At 39.7% G+C, this 16,974-nt stretch overlaps 1 protein-coding gene across 11 annotated transcripts in view; it reads right to left on the bottom strand.

The window, feature by feature from the left end:
- The window catches only part of CEP295 (centrosomal protein 295), a 55,218-nt gene that overhangs the window by 18,434 nt on the left and 19,810 nt on the right, over nt 1–16,974 (bottom strand). For 10 of the 11 annotated variants that reach the window (XM_073337112.2, XM_073337074.2, XM_073337084.2 and 7 more), the window contains 9 exons: nt 12,660–12,843; nt 12,230–12,403; nt 11,230–11,454; nt 9,551–9,657; nt 5,753–5,962; nt 4,588–4,685; nt 3,325–4,459; nt 1,334–1,514; nt 1,034–1,186 (listed from right to left, as the gene is read on the bottom strand). In XM_073337112.2, the coding sequence (XP_073193213.1) occupies nt 1,034–1,186; nt 1,334–1,514; nt 3,325–4,459; nt 4,588–4,685; nt 5,753–5,962; nt 9,551–9,657; nt 11,230–11,454; nt 12,230–12,403; nt 12,660–12,843 (2,467 nt within the window). Of the gene's footprint in view, nt 1–1,033; nt 1,187–1,333; nt 1,515–3,324; nt 4,460–4,587; nt 4,686–5,752; nt 5,963–9,550; nt 9,658–11,229; nt 11,480–12,229; nt 12,404–12,659; nt 12,844–16,974 lie in introns of those variants that run through there. The other variant, XM_073337145.2, reaches the window with a different exon arrangement.

Genomic DNA, 16,974 nt, shown 5'->3' with positions numbered 1-16,974 from the left:
AATTAAAATGTTTAGCACTTGCTAAAATGCATTTAATTTCTAGGTTTAATTTAAAGCGATACTGTGAACTTGAACTCTAGTCAATTAAAAAAATTAAAACTAATTTACTGAGTCCCTCTGCCCATTTGTGTAGTTTTAGAACCAGGTTTTCCTAGTTTTGAAAGACCTAAGCAATTAAGGAAGCTACCTGACTTTTCAGGGGATACAACAGTGAAATGGACAGTCTACAAAGTATTGTCTAATGTTCAGAGTACATAAAGAGAAATACTGTTTCCGATCATAGAAATGTAGGACTGGAAGGGACCTTTAGAGGTCATCTAGTCCAGTTCCCTACACTGAGGAAGGACTAGGTATTGTTTAGATCATCCTTGAAAGGTGTTTGTCTAACCTGCTCTTAAAAACCTCCACTGATGGAGATTTAACAACCTTCCCTAGGTAATTTGTTCCAGTGCTTAACCACCCTGACAGTTTTTCTTAATGTCTCACCCAGGGGCAGGCAATCTGCGGCACGCGAGCTGATTTTCAGTGGCACTCATACTACCCGAGTCCTGGCCACTGGTCTGGGGGGCTCTGTATTTTAATGTAATTTTAAATGAAGATTCTTAAACATTTTAAAAACCTTATTTACTTTATATAACTGAACTATTGTTGTATGTATTAAAGACTTCTAGAAAGAGACCTTCTAAAATGTATTACTGGCACGCAAAACCTTAAATTAAGAGTGAATAAATGAAGACTCGGCACACCACTTCTGAAAGGTTGCTGACCCCTGGTCTAACTTAACTGCCTTGCTGCAATTTAAGCCCATTACTTCTTATTGTGTCCTCAGTGGTTAAGGAGAACAATTTATCACCCTTTGTACAAATACAAAATAAATACCTGAACCTCAATAAAGCTACAGCTGAGACCCCTGCTTCACCCTCAACCACCTCAAAGTCTTAAAAGAAAAATGCTCATTTCTTACTTCAGGAATTATATTTCAAGCACACCAGAACATCTAGTAAGTTTTGTTGCTTTTTTTTTTTTTTTTTACCTGTAAAAGAAACTTTGCCACTCCTTGGTGTGTCTAGCTCTGGTATTACACTTAGTTCATGTTGTTCCAAATCTAGCCCTAACTTGATTTTAGCCAGAGGCGGTTTTGAAGTTTGCCATCTCTGTTCTCTTCCCAGAATTCTTTGAGACTGCTCTGTAATATAAAAATAAATGTTCTGCAATTTACATTTTTGCAACATACTATAAGCAGGTGAAGATCCAATTTGAGGGAAGGGAAAAAAGAAAGCAATTATAATTGAAAAACTGAGCAGCAGCATTATAATATGATAAATGGCCTCACCGATTTGCTCAGCTTGACTGATGCTTTGTGAAAGCCATCTGTTTTCATCATATTTGTTCATATCACCACAATTAACTTCTTGAGATTTATTTTCTGCATCTTTGAAAAGGTAAGTCATCAGATTGAAGTGATCAGACTTCTGTGTTTCTGTCATCTCTCTGTACGTGACAGATTCTTCTCTCTTAAAAAAGGAAGTAACAGTGGCTAAGATAATTTTCACACCCATTTTACTAAACCTCTATTTTTTTCCATGTGTACCAAATACACTATACCTCAGGACTTTCCAGAAGATGGAAAGAGAAAGGTTCTAAGAGCTCAACCCAGAAAAACATCTAAGCATGTGAATACTTGTTAAAAGTTAATTACTTGTGTGTTTAAGTGTTTTGCTGAATTGCGCCAAAATAATTTGTTTCTTGCAGGATCCAGTCCTGAAATAATATTTCTATTTGCTTCTCAGTTACCAGCGATAGAGATTTTAATTCTCTGAAGACTCCACAAATGAAAGGCAGAGAACCAAAGCAGCGTGAAGTCATTCTTTATGATGCCTACTGTTCTAGACCGGTTTAAATAAAATAAGGCAAAAAAAGAGTTTCTGTATAGCCAGCTTCTATAAAGAGACTTGCTTAACTTGAAGATATTGTGGACTATATTGGATAGAGTTGAGCAAATAACGGAGTTTTTGGTTCAGTGGCTGAACCAAAATAAGTTCATTTTGAACCAAAATTGAATTATTTTGGTTTCTTGCTTAAATAAAATGGGTTGTTTCAAAATAAAATGTCAAAACAGCTCATTACACACACACACACACAGAAAGTCAAAGTGTTTCAACTTGCAAAAAAAAATGCACTCTTTTATTCCAATGAATTATTAGCTGAATTCAATTCTACCTTGAATAGTTTTAGTCACCCTGAACCATTGGTTTTCAGCAAATTTACTATCTGCTGAAAAATTTTCATCCAATTCTAATCTTAGAATGGTAACTAAAGAAATCCCTTAGGTGACTTTATGGACAAGTTTTATACTGGAAAAAATTGGCAACCTGGGAATTTTTAGTAAATGAAATTGATTCTGTAAGTTCAAACAAATTTTAATCATCAACGGTAGCTTAGTTCATAGACAATATGCTCTCTTTGTTATCACCCTCCTCCCGCCCCAACCTCCCCAAAAAAGGAAAATTCAGCAAAGAAAAAGCTTTAGAAAAGGCCCCATAGTTAGAGGGTTGGGGAGAGAGTTTTTCTTAGATTACAAGGGACAATTATGAGTGCCCCAGCCTAAACCTTAATGGATATTTGTCCGTATCGCAAATATCACACTATAGCTTTTTGCCTGGTCAGGAGAAGCTGCAAATTTAAAACAAGATTAGTTAGAATTGAGATGCAGAACAGGAAAGTTGCCTTTTGAAACAGATCAGCCTTTACAAATGTGAATTTTTAAATTCCTTTGTGAAATGAACAGGGGTTATTTTATATCGTTAAGTGATTAAAAAACAATTCAAAGCCAGAATGTTACTGCTATTCAGAAACAATTTAACAAAACAGAAGGCAATATAAGCAATTTTAAAATCAATTTTCCTGTTTGCAGGTATAAAAAGTGTAGCTCAGTTTAAAACCGTTTACCTGACACAAGTGTTCATTATATCCTTAATGTTAGAGGTATCATTTAAAGGTTGTAAAGCTGAATAATGATGCCTGCAAATATTTCAAAAACTGTAACTACTTCAATGAACATTCAGAGTTCAAGCTAAGACAAACTTAGCACAGTTCCTGTATCCTTGGACAGACGAGCCACGAGAGCCTCTCTCTAACAGAACCACTGATTACAGATCACAAAGGTCACAGATCACTAGTTTGAGTCTTAATTTCAATAAAGGAGAAACGCACATCCTCAAAGTCTGCACACTACATGGGGAACTCTGCTAATCGGCAAAGTCCACTCTGTAGCTTGGACACCTACTAGCAGGCAACTCATTATACTACATTTACAAAACATACCTGTTTATTAAGAAAATCCTTCAAAGCCTCTTGTTGTCTCTGCATCTGTTCCTTCAATTTAGCCTGCTTATGTAAAAGCAATTCTTCCTGCATTCTCTGCCTAGAAAGAAGAGCTTCTCTTTGTACATCCAGTTGTTCTTGCAGTTCTTTCAAATGGTCTTGCTGAGCCTGGATGCTCTCTGAAGAAGCTAGCACTCTCTCTCTTAACTTTAGTATATTGGAATAATTTAACAAAGATGTACCTCCATTTTTGGATGTCAACGACTCCTGGATTACCCCAGTCTCAGATTCACCAGGAAATAATGAAGTAAGTCGTTGAAAAGGCTGGGGGATAGTTTGTTCAAAGGTTGTCTTTATGCTGCTCTCTGTAGGTACCTGCTGGTATTCTGAAGAAGCAAATGATGCAGCCTGAGCTATCAGAGACCCCTCTGCTGCTGGCATATCAAGAAACATAAGCGAAGGCTGTTTTTGTGCTTCCGTCTCTATTAGTAGGTTTGACATCTTCTGAGATGTTACTGATTTTTTATCAAGGTCTAGGGTTTTTGAAGGCTCAGATGACTCTTCTGTGGGAAAAGCTGAACTGTCCCGTTGTATCTGCGCTTCTGTTTGCATCATAACTGAAGCATCTTGTGAAGTCATCATGACTGACCCTCGCAGCTTCTGGGATTCTGACAACTCTCTGACCTGATGATCAGAAGGATCCAACATTTCCATCTGTTCTTGTGAAGGGTAATTCTGTTGTGGCAAATGAAACTGCCTTTGCTCCAACTGCAAGGCCTCTATAGATTGTATCTGTCTACCAGAGCCCATGTTATGCCTTTGCTCATCATCTCTCTGTTCAAATGACTTTTCCAACACAAAAGGTGTTCTTGAATGTGTGGTTAATGGCGGAACATATTCTTGTACATGAACTTGCACAGATGACTGGTTAGCTGATGGATGATCTCTATGAAGCACTGCCGGACCACGCATTTGTAAAACTGATTCACAGGTAGTTGGTTTTAAGTTAATAAATCTTGACTGCAACGTAACCGCAGAGCCTAATGGCATAGAAATAGATGGATATCTTTGCTTCAGCTTATTCTGATATTCCTGCAACTGTTTTCTGGCTTCTTCAACTGACTGTTTGTGCAATCTAAACAGAACAAAAACATTTCTTTCCTGTGTAGCATGAATACATTTTTCATTATTGGAACAGATTTCAATTACAAAATAATTCTCAAACAATCCAACCAAGATATTAATTTTACCCAGGGAAAATACCTGTTTTGCAGTAGAAGACATTGTTGATAGTTACGAATCATCTGTATATGATTTTCTTCATTAGAACTGCTAGTTTCTGGCACTGCAGCAGTTTCATTCTAACAGGAAATGAATTGTTTAGGTGGGAAAATTCAAACAACACGTATAAAACCTATTAAATAAGATTAATGCTAGGCAGCATGTTCACTCTTACTCTAAAGCCAGCAGAAGCCACTCTGCATTAGTGCTTGTTTGAAGTCCATGAAATTTCAGCTTGAGGCAGTGGAGCTGGGGTGCAGTTCCTAGAGCAGCTGGTCTAAGGCTACATTCTCTCCTGCCAAAGTGGTATTATATACTAGCACATACTGTGGACGTTAATGCTCTCAGTTGATCTGCCGCTTATTTCAGAGAGGTACAAGGGTCCAGCCACAGACTAGGGGACCAATGATCCAAGATGGCTGCATTTAAAGGAGGAATGGGGGTCTAGAAAGAAGATGCCTCAAGATCACTTAAGAGCAACCATTAGACCATACCCTTTCCATACCCTCATTCATCTCCCCCTCCTCCTGAGGTGATAATGTTTGGGGCTTCTATGTAGCCAAAAAGGCATTTTTTTTTTTTTTTTTTTTTAAAGAGTAGTTTCCCTCTTCCCATGCGTTTCTGTACAGAAGAGAATGATATGGCTCACTGCACAAGTCAGCCACATGACCTTGGTTTTTGTGCATAAAAATGTTCTAATTTCTATGATAAATGTTCTATAATCCTGCAGAAATAAATCAATACCCAAAGTCTGTGGATGTCAAGCGAATCAGTGCTTACACATTAGCACAAATACATTTTGGAGCTAGGAAATCCTGCCTCACGGCAAACAAGTTGAAAATAAAGTTTAAACAATTACTCCAATTTAGTAATGGGAATCAGCTCTCAATTTTGATACAAAGTATTCTTACCTTACCTTTCAGAGTAACAGCCGTGTTAGTCTGTATTCGCAAAAAGAAAAGGAGTACTTGTGGCACCTTAGAGACTAACCAATTTATTTGAGCATAAGCTTTCGTGAGCTACAGCTCACTTCAATTTATTTGAGCATGAGCTTTCGTGAAGTGAGCTGTAGCTCACGAAAGCTCATGCTCAAATAAATTGGTTAGTTTCTAAGGTGCCACAAGTCCTCCTTTTCTTTTTACTTTACCTTGTGTTCCACTTCCCTCTGTTGGTTCATAAGTGGATCAGGACTCCGCTGCGACTGTTGAGCTTTCTCCTCTTGCTCTTTTTTCTTTATTTCCTCCAGCTGAGCCTGCATTTGGACATTCAGGAACTCTGCCTCTAAGCATATTCTCTTTTCTTCAATTTGCTTAAGCAAAATTAGCTGCTGCTGTTTTTGTTGCTCTATTCGCGCTATCTATCACAGAGAAATACTACAGTGATTCTCCAGAATTAAATGACAGAAGCATAAAACATAGTTAATTCTTATGTCCCAAATCACTTGCAGCGAAACCTACAATAGGCAATCCCTATTGCAAGAGACCTCTAAAAGTAGCCCTAAAGTTTACAGTATAATTTTGCTTGATTTTGACTAGAACAGATTCTTACTGTCTGTGTGGTGGTTGCTTTAAGTAAAATTTCACTGTACAGAGCTATATTACATATTGCTTCGAATAATTGCTATTAAACTGATAAAATAAAAAAGTGATCTATTCATTTCAGTTCTATTGACAATTTTCAGGTGGGAGGGAATGGGGGGACAAAGTCCCCATCTTGCAACTGAATTCAGAATAAGTGTACTTTGCAATTCTTTCGTGCTTTTCAAAGATTCTCAACACATTTTGCTAATGTTGATGCAAGTCTCACAATACCTCTGAAGTAGCTAAAAGGTACACAGCATAAATTGCACTTCACAAAACTCTGAAGTGGCTTATTTTTTTGGTCTACGAATTTGTTATGCACAAGTCACTGAAGTACCTGGGCACAACAGCAGCTCAAAACCCCTTGGGATAGGTAGTGAAGAATACAGAATCTATTTGAAATTGTTGCCAGGACACAGAGGTTAACACATACTCTTATACAACATGCCACAAGATCTTTAATGGTCACGGTCACATTCCGGGGTGCACTCCAGACCAGTGATGGGGTGTGTCACCACCTGCACTGCAACGTTGGGCACCACACAATGCTTTGCTGTTGTAGCTCACAAACATGAAAATCACATCTTGAATATCTGTGTATAGCTACAGTCCCAGTACAGCAACTCTGACCCCAGCAGCCTGTCAGCAAAACACCTGCCATGCTCTGGGTTCCAGCAACCTTGGTTATTACTTGCAGGGTGGCCCCAGCAACTTCCAGTTCTAAATTTTCCCAAAAACTTGTGTTCTGTACTGTCCAGCCCTCTCCTGGGCAATTCAGTTATTAAAGGTCTGTTTTCCCATCGGGGTCAATATGCAAGTTTGCCACCTTAACTCGAGTTACCCTAAGAGTTCAATTTAAACACAAACACTGGACTAATTTTGATTAAAAAATAAAACAAGTTTATACTTGTACTCACTTAAAATCTCTTTGTAGTTAAACAGGGTATTAAAGTCAGCAATTGTCACAAGAGAACTAAAGATAAAACTCTTTATAGCAGCTAAACCTTAAATTAGACTTGGTTCAAGGTAAAATCCTTACCACATGTTCCCATTGCTGACCAAATTCTTGGGTCAGAACTGCCCCCCTCCCCAAGGGCTGGTTCCTTTGTCATCTTAGGTTAAAGAGAGAAGTAGAGAGATAGGGAAAGAAAGAAAAATAACCTGGGGTGTTTTTGCCTCTCACCACTTTTATAGTCCAGTCTGCCTTTGAAATGCATTTTCCTGAGGGTTACCCCTAAAGTTACTTCTGGCTGTGGAGTCTCTGAAAGAGCTTCCATGTTGTTGCTTGATAAAATGGGGATTCATATGTTCCTGCTCCCCTTCCTTGCCAAAGGACGGCCACTTGACCAATGATTGCCCATCAACTTTGATGACTCCTGGCTAGAGGAATCAGTTTTTCCTTTGTCTTTGAGAAACAAGTTTACCTCCTCCTGCTGTCTCATGGAGACTGTTTACTACTTATATGTAAACTGAGGTAAACACACATTCCTTTGTTTAGGACAGACCTGTTTAACAACTTTTGCCTAATCAGGGCTGTGTGCGTTTGAACATGTGCTACCATCACCATACATCATACATAACTTCACATATAATGTTGCTACCATGATATTATTGACCATCAACTTGTTAGTTTTCAAATGATACTTCACAAGGCATATTTTGTACAAAGACTATTAGTAGAGTATATGGTGTGACCATGGGGGACTTTGCACAACAACTAAGTGTGGTATGTAACCTATCAGTTTTATAAGCTTCTGTACCAGATGACTGGAAGATAGCAATGTGAGTGACACCAATTTTTAAAAAAGACTCCAAAGGCAATCCTGGCAATTACAGGCAAACTGGTTTAAACTATAGTAAAGAATAAAATAATCAGACATATAGATGAACACAATTTGTTTGGGGGGGGAGTCAACAGTTTTTGTAAAGGGAAATCACACCTCACAAATCTCTTAGAATTCTTTGCAGGGGTAAATAAACATGTGGACAAGGATGATCCAGTAGATATAGTGTACTTAGATTTTCAAAAGCCTTTGACAAGATCCCTCACTGAAGGCTCTTAAGCAAAGTAAGCAGCCATGGAATAAGAGGGAAGGTCTTCTCATAGATCAGTAACTGATTAAAAGACAAGAAAGAAAGGGTAGGAATAAATGGTCAGTTTTCTAGAATGGAGAGAGATAAATATTGGTCCCCCACAGGGATCTGTACCGGGACCGTGCTGTTCAACATCTTCATAAATGATCTGGAAAAGTGGTAAACAGTGAGGTGGCAAAGTTGGCAGATGATATAAAATTACTCAGGATAGTTAAGTCCAAAGCAGACTGCAAAGAGTTACAATGGGATCTCACAAAACTGGGTGACTGGGCAACAAAATGGTAGATTATATTCAATGCTGGTAAAAGGTGAAGTAATGTACACTGGAAAACATAATCCCAAGTATACATATAAAATGATAGGATTTAAATTAGCTATTGCCACTCAGGAAAGATCTTGGAGTCTTTGTGGATAGTCTGAACACATCAGCTGAATCTGCAGCTGCAGTCAAAAAAGCTGATAATGTTAGGAATCATTAGGAAAAGGATAGATAAAATGACAGAAAATATCATAATTCCACTATATAAATCCATGGTACATCCATACCTTGAATACTGCATGCAGTTCTGGTTGTCCCATCTCACAAAAGATATATTAGAAATGGAAAAGGTACAAAGAACGGGTAACGAAAATGATTATGGGTTTGAACAGCTTCCATATGAGAAGAAAGACTGGGACTGTTCAGCTCAGAAAAGAGATGAGTAAGAGGGTGGAGGATATGACAGAGATCTGTAAAATCATGAATGGTGTGGAGAATGGAAATAAGTGTTATTTACCCCTTCACATACCACAAGAAGTAGGAGTCATCCAATGAAATAGGCATCAGGTTTAAAAACAAACCTAAAGAAGTACTTCACATAATGCAGTCAATCTATACAACTCGTTGCCAGGGGATGTTGTGAAATCCAGAAGTGTAACTGGGTTAAAAAGAATTAGGTAAATTCACGGAGGATAGGTCAATCAATGGTTATCAGCCAAGATGGTCAAGGAAAACCCTATGCCCTGGGTGTCCCTAAACCTCTGATTGCAAAAGCTGAGACTGGATGACAGGGGGATTGATCACTTGATAAAATTGCTCTGTTCGGTTCGGACCATTCCCTCTGAAGCATCTGGCACTGGCCACTGTTGGAAGACAAGATACTTGGCTAGATTGACCACTGATCTGACTCAATATGGCCATTCTTAGATTTGAAATATAGCAAATATAATGTAAAGCACACGTTAAAGGATCCTGAGAAGTTTAAAAAAAAACCAAAAAAACCCCCACATACCTGTTTTTGTCTCTCTATTTCCGTTCTAATTTTGGCTGCTTGTTCTTGAGGGTGGATTAGGACTGAATTTCCAGCTATAACAGTATGCTCCAACGTTTCTGGAGATTCTGAAACACATGTATATATTTAACAGATAGCACAGTCAGGAATATTACTCATGTCGGGGCTTGGGAACTACTAGCCAGAACACTAAAAACGTAGGTATTACAGGTCAACCCAGTGTTTCATCTGGGGGTGGGTTTCCCTAATTGAGTCTAAGGAAAACACCCTAATGAGAAGTTCCTCCTCCAACATCCCCACTGGCTCCTGGGAAGGTGGAAATTGGCACTTCCCACCACCTAGAGTTCTGTCCCTGAATCTTGTAGAGGGGCCCCATCTTTTATATTGGTTGGGGTTTAATAGCAACTTCTAAGATGGAGAGTTTCATCTTTCTCCTTTTCACTGTTCTCCCAGATGCAGGGAGATGGGGAAGGGGCTTCTCTTCCTCCACACACCCTCCTGAAGCAGTATTTACACTTTCCAACCCACCATCTTCCTAGCTGCTAAAAAAGTATAGCAAGCTTCTCACATTCTTTTTCCTCCCCTAAATTCATTCATAGCTTTCTGGAACAGATCAATGAAAGCAGATCATGATTTGGTTTCACTGCTTCTGCCAAAATTCTCTAAGTCTTCAATAAGCTACTGAAAAAGCAACAGCAGCAGCAACTCAGGTCTCTGCTGCCAGAAGGAGAGGTGTAGAGGCAGCACTGCCAGGTAAAGACAGAAGAGACTCTCCTCATGCACCCTCAAGCAGAAGAGTTTTGAGCCTCTGCTTCTGCCTTCTCAGCATCCCCATGAACACAGTCAGCTTCAATGGAGCATTTAAATTGAGAATGGTCACTTATGACTAGCTCTCAATATTCATGAGAAAAGGTTTCCTGCTCCCCTCTAGCAAGTGTATTTCTCACACCTTATCAATGAAGTAATAAAATTACCACATCTACACACACGCCTTAATGGCAAAGCCATTCCAAAAATTTCAGGGAATGCCTGTTCAATTTAAACAATGAGATTACAGCAAATACATTCACGAGTATAAGTAAAATTCTAATATGTTAAAGGTACTTGATCATTTACTTATTAAATAACTACAGTACTTGTGACTGAACTGCCTAATAGTTAGACTCTAAAAAAACAATCACATGCATTAATCCAATGACATCCCAGAAGCAAATGGGCGATAAACAAATGGTTGCAAAGTAATTACAAATCAAGCAGTAAACCCAATCTATTTCATGCTAAAGATAATTCAAAAGAGCTACTGAATCCAGGAACAGATGTCCTTACAATTTATTGCTACTTGATATCCAGTATGACAAGAAATATGGGAGAAAGGGATTTCAGCCTCCCTCCAAAGAACTTTCTTTTAAAAGAAGTCCCTTTAAAAAAATTCAGAAGTGGACCAATGGTAAAATTTTCAAAGAAGCAAGTCTCAATGAAAATCAAATGGTCTTTCTTAAAGCCAAGTCACATAGCCACTTTTTAACCCACATCTCCAAAATGAACAGAACAAAGCACCAACTTTAGGCTGTTCACTAACGAGTTCTTATGGGTAAAGCAGTATTCACAGCTCTGCCCAGCCAGGCCTTCTTTGCTCTCAAAGCACATTTAATTTAGTTGGAGAGCTACACAATACTTACCTATGGCTTCAGAGACTGAATCAGTATGTTGTTCATGACCAGGATCTGAATCACATAATCGTCTCTCTTCACTAGCAAGTGTTCCTGACTCAATTGTCTCAATTTCACTTTGAATCTCTGCATCACATTTTGAAGTCCACTGGTCTTTTTGGCTCCGGATCTTATTTAGCAATTTTTTTAAGACCAGTTTTGATTGTGGTTGGGGAGCCACTCTCACTTCATGATCTAGGAGGAACACAGACCTCAAACTCTTAAAGGTATAAGAACAAGACAAAACAAGGTACACATTATGTAAGTCACTGATTGTAAACAAAATCATCCTAGTAAGATATTTACGGTGGCAAAATTTGTTTTCATTAGCTGCTTATACAAATGGATTAAGGAGACACAAAAAACTTTATGATATGGAATGGAGACAGGTTCTCAACATAGATATCTTAAGGTACCTTTTCAAAATATTTATAATGTGCATGTATTACAGTCAACATGCAATTTCACTAGTTACATTTACAAACCCTGCAACTTCTTAGGATAGTCCTCAGTACTACTCAACACAATTCATAGGACTGAGACAAAAAAAAACGAGAGTTCACTTTTTCATTTGAAGTTTGTATTTATTACTTTCCATTCCAGAAATTGGAGTGTATCAAAAGCTGTTAAGGATGCACAGATTTCATATCTATAATTAAAAAAATACTTTAATAACTAGTTAATCTACATTCAACTTAAACTACTCAAAGCCATGGTTCCAAAGAAACTGTAGCTCATCCCCCTTCTAAATTCAGTAGTTCTTATTCTTAGATGTTAAAATTAAAGAGAGATGAAGATACCATGATCTCTGGTATTTAATAAACTTTCTATTTTTATTTTATTTAATTCACTACTACATTTTCCAAAATTCCTGTACAAAAACAATACCTCTCTTTTTCCTCTGGTACATCCAAATGGCTTAAATAATGAAGTATATCCAATACAAGAGTTAAACTTGAAAGTTTCTTACTCTCTGGTTCACTGGGGTGCTGGGCTTCCTTTTCTGCCACCTTGTCCAAATTTGGTTGAGTCTCACATGCAAAATCTGGCTCCAGGGAGATATCCAAGTCCTCATCCTGAGACCGATCAGAGGGAATTGGCAAAGGCTGTGGCTCTAGGTGCAAAATCATGTCTCCTTTCATTTCTAAAGAAGAAATGAAACCATGTGAAAGAGTCATATATTCTAATCTGTAATCGGAATACAACCACTTTAAATTGCAAGATTAAGACCACCACATAAGAAGCTCCTCAAGAGTTCCAAAATTAAAACTTCGTTTCAAAGAAACTAAGGAAGTTGTTTGAATCTTTCAACACATCTAATTTACATCTCCTACTACAAAGTTGTTTTTTTTAATACTGTATGCTGACAGTGGCTCACTTAATCTTTCAAAATAGCTTACTCCTATCTCCACTGTACATATCTTCAAAGGCAAACTCCAGTTCCCTCTGCCAGTCTTCTTTAATTTCCAGGCGTCTGTATGCAGGTTCGAACAGCTGAGGTGGCATCTGTGCCACAATCTGTCTTCTGCGTGCCAGGTCCATATTCTGCATCTGTTCAAGTTCTTTCATTAACCTTTCCCGGTCCTTCAAGTAGCAAAGTAATCAATTAACAATTTAGCATTCACATCCAGACAGTCTGACATTAAAAGTAATAAAACATTTTCATTTAGCTGCCATGAGATTTGTTTAATGCTTGCTTCATATTGGAATACAAAATTCCTGAGCTTAAATATATACACACAGAACACCTCTTAAAATATATTAATCTAGATATCCTACACTCATTTATTGGCATCAAGAGAGTCATTAATAGCACTGAAGGATCAGCTACAATATTAAAGATCAGAAAATATACCTGTAGGCCAACTTTCCTAAATACAGGATAACTCCAAGTTTTCTATTTTATAGAACAAAACATTGGGTGTTGTTAAATTGCTGACCTGCAAAGGATTTTTTTTTAAAGATTGGGCTAGTACTCTCTTTGTATTGTCATGATATATAAAAGAAGTCAAAGTCTGTTTTAAATGTTTCCTTCTATTTTATACCTTAGAAATATCAGCAGTCAATTTTGGTCTTCCCTAGTTTTGCTGGATGACTGGTTGGGGTCTTGGAGGAGATTATATAGATCATTAGCTCGCACACCTTGCCTGACAGATTGGAGCTATTGAATATTTAAGGAAGACTTCTTTTCTCCAAAATGTTAGTCAAGTTAAACAAGTGTTAAAACAAAAACCGGTGAGTTACAACAGTGACTAAAATCCATTCCTTTCTTAAAAGCCCAACTTTTACCTCATCTCTTGTGATATAATTTTTCTAATTCTCTAGTCACCATCAAGACCTTTGTGCAGAATTGCTAATGTAAAATAAAAAAAGGCAGAAAAAATGTTTTAAGAAAACGTTTCAGGCTTCTCAAATTATAAAGAAACAAAAGAGGCAAAAGTCTCATTTTTCTCTGTGCTGAGCACTCACCTCCAACTGAAGTCAATAAGAGACGCAGTTACATAGAACCTTAGAAAATAATCAAGCCTTATATGACTCAAGTTGGGTAGCCAATCACCATGGCTCCAAAAATTAGTGGACACTTTTGCAAATGTTGGGCTTAATCTGTCTGTGGATCATTTGGAAAATGAAGATATCTTCCCCCCCCTTAAGGGCTTGTTACGAAGATAACTTCTTTGATCTTTCTGAAGTGCTCAGATACTTTGATAAGCACTACAGAACAGCCATAAGGCAATTAACAATTTTATATTCACTGCAAGGGGTAGATGGTGTACAATAAATAAGGCATGGGTTCATTTACTGAAAAATTATAATAAACTATTGAACCCTCGTTCCTATATACATAATGAGGCACAGATGTTCTGTGGAAAAAAGTAGTAAGTGATCTAGGCACCCTAGATATAATTTAATTATATCACAAACATAACTCACCACTAGTAAGTTAATTTAATAAATTAAATCCCTCTTCCCCATACAATAGTTTGTCATCTCTAAAATTCCCCCCATTTTCAAACATCTTGGGGAAAAAAAAGATGAGCTCTGCAATGTACTCAAAAGATCATGGTATTTTGTATCAAGGGAGATGTGAATTCCAAAGTGGTAGGATGATCACTGGAAACACTCAGCCAACAGCACTTTTTCATTTGTATCAGACTCAAATGAAACAGAGCCCTAGTTTACACTAGGAGTTGAGGTCGAATTTAGCAGCGTTATATCAACTTAACCCTGCACCCATCCACACGACGAAGCCCTTTTTTCGACTTAAAGGGCTCTTAAAATGGATTTCCTTACTCCACCCCTGACAAGGGGATTAGTGCTGAAATCGGCCTTGCCGGGTCGAACTTGCGGTACTGTGGACGCAATTAGATGGTATTGGCCTCCTGGAGCCATTGCTCCTTGTGACCACTCTGGACAGCACTCTCAACTCAGATGCACTGACCAGGTAGACAGGAAAAGGTCCGCGAATTTTTGAATTTCATTTCCTTTTTGGCCAGTGTGGCAAGCTGCAGGTGACCATGCAGAGCTCATCAGCAGAGGTGACCATGATGGAGTCCCAGAATCGCAAAAGAGCTCCAGCATGAACCAAATGGGAGGTACGGGATCTGATCGCTCTATGGGGAGGGGAATCCATGCTATCAGAACTCTGATCCAGTTTTTAAAATGCCAAAACATTTATCAAAATCTCCCAGGACATGAAGGACAGAGGCCATAACAGGGACCCGAAGTAGTGCCGCGTGAAACTGAAGGAGCTGAGGCAAGCCTACCAGAAAACCAGAGAGGCAAATGGCCGCTCCGGGTCAGAGCCCCAAACATGCCGCTTCTAGGATGAGTTACATGCCATTTTAGGGGGTTCAGCCACCACTACCCCAACCGTGTTGTTTGACTCCTGCAATGGAGATGGAGGCAACATGGAAGCAGGTTTTGGGGACGAGGAAGATGATGATGATGAGGTTGTAGATAGCTCACAGCAAGCAAGCGGAGAAACCGATTTTCCTGACAGCCAGGAACGGTTTCTCACCCTGGACCTGGAGCCAGTACCCCCCGAACCCACCTAAGGCTGCCTCCCAGACCTGCCAGGTGGAGAAGGGACCTCTGGTGAGTGTACCTTTTTTAATAGTATACATGGTTTAAAAGCAAGCGTGTTTCATGATTAATTTGCCCTGGCATTCGCGGCCAATACAGCTACAGAAAAAGTCTGTTAACATGTCTGGGGATGGAGCGGAAATCCTCCAGGGACATCTCCATAAAGCTCTCCTGGATGTACTCCCAAAGCCTTTGCAAAAGGTTTCTGGGGAGGGCAGCCTTATTCTGTCCACCATGGTAGGACACTTTACCACGCCAGGCCAGTAGCACATAGTTGGGAATCATTGCAGAACAAAGCATTGCAGCGTATGTTTGCTGGCTTTCAAACAACATCCGTTCTTTATCTCTCTGTGTTATCCTCAGGAGAGTGATATCATTCATGGTCACCTGGTTGAAACAGGGTGCTTTTCTTAAGGGGACATTCAGAGGTGCCCGTTCCTGCTGGGCTGTTTGCCTGTGGCTGAACAGAAATGATCCCCGCTGTTAGCCACAGGGAGGGGTGAGCCAGGCGGTGGGGGGAGGCAAAATGCGACCTTGTAACAAAAGCACGTGCTATGTATGTAATGTTAACAGCAAGGTTTACCGTTAAAGAGTGTACCCATTGTTCTATAAAATGTGTCTTTTTAAATACCACTGTCCCTTTTTTTCTCTCCACCAGCTGCATGTGTTTCAAGGATCACAGGATCTGCTCCTTCCCAGAGGCTAGTGAAGATTAGAAGGCGAAAAAAATGCACTCGCGATGAAATGTTCTCTGAGCTCATGCTGTCCTCCCACACTGGCAAAGCACAGATGAATGTGTGGAGGCAGACAATGTCAGAGTGCAGGAAAGCACAAAATGACTGGGAGGAGAGGTGGCGGGCTGAAGAGAGTAAGTGGTGGGCTAAAGAGAGGGCTGAAGCTGAAAGGGGGCGGCAGCGTGATGAGAGGAGGCAGGATTCAATGCTGAGGCTGCTGGAGGATCAAACAAATATGCTCCAGCGTATGATTGAGCTGCAAGAGAGGCAGCAGGAGCACAGACCGCAGCCCCTGTGTAACCAACCGTCCTCCTCCCCAAGTTCCATAGCCTCCACACCCAGATGCCCAAGAATGGGGTGTGGGGGCCCCCGGCCACCCAGCCACTCCACCCCAGAGGGTTGGCCAAGCAACAGAAGGCTGGCATTCAATAAGTTTAAAACTTTTAAAGTGCTGTGTGGCCTTGTCCTTCCCTCCTCCACCACCCCTCCTGGGCTACCTTGGCAGTTATCCCCATATTTGTGTGATGAATTAATAAAGAATACATGACTGTGAAGCAACAATGACTTTATTGCCTCTGCAAGCGGTGATCGAAGTGGGGAGGGGAGGGTGGTTAGCTTACAGGGAAGTAGAGTGAATGAAGTGGGGCGGAGGCATCAAGGAAAAACAAACAGAACTTTCACACCATAGCCTGGCCAGTCATGAAACTGGTTTTCAAAGTTCGTCTGATGCACACCGCCTTGCTCTTCTAACCGCCCTGGTGTCTGGCTGCACGTAACCAGCGGCCAGGCGATTTGCCTCAACCTCCCAACCCCGCCATAAACGTCTCCCCCTTACTCTCACAGATATTGTGGAGCACACAGCAAGCAGTAATAACAGTGGAAATACTGGTTTCGCTGA

Source organism: Lepidochelys kempii, chromosome 1 (assembly GCF_965140285.1).
Source record: "Lepidochelys kempii isolate rLepKem1 chromosome 1, rLepKem1.hap1, whole genome shotgun sequence".
NCBI classification, from domain to species: domain Eukaryota; kingdom Metazoa; phylum Chordata; order Testudines; family Cheloniidae; genus Lepidochelys; species Lepidochelys kempii.
Note: the sequence above shows the minus strand (reverse complement) of the source record. Positions and strands in the feature narration are given on the sequence as shown.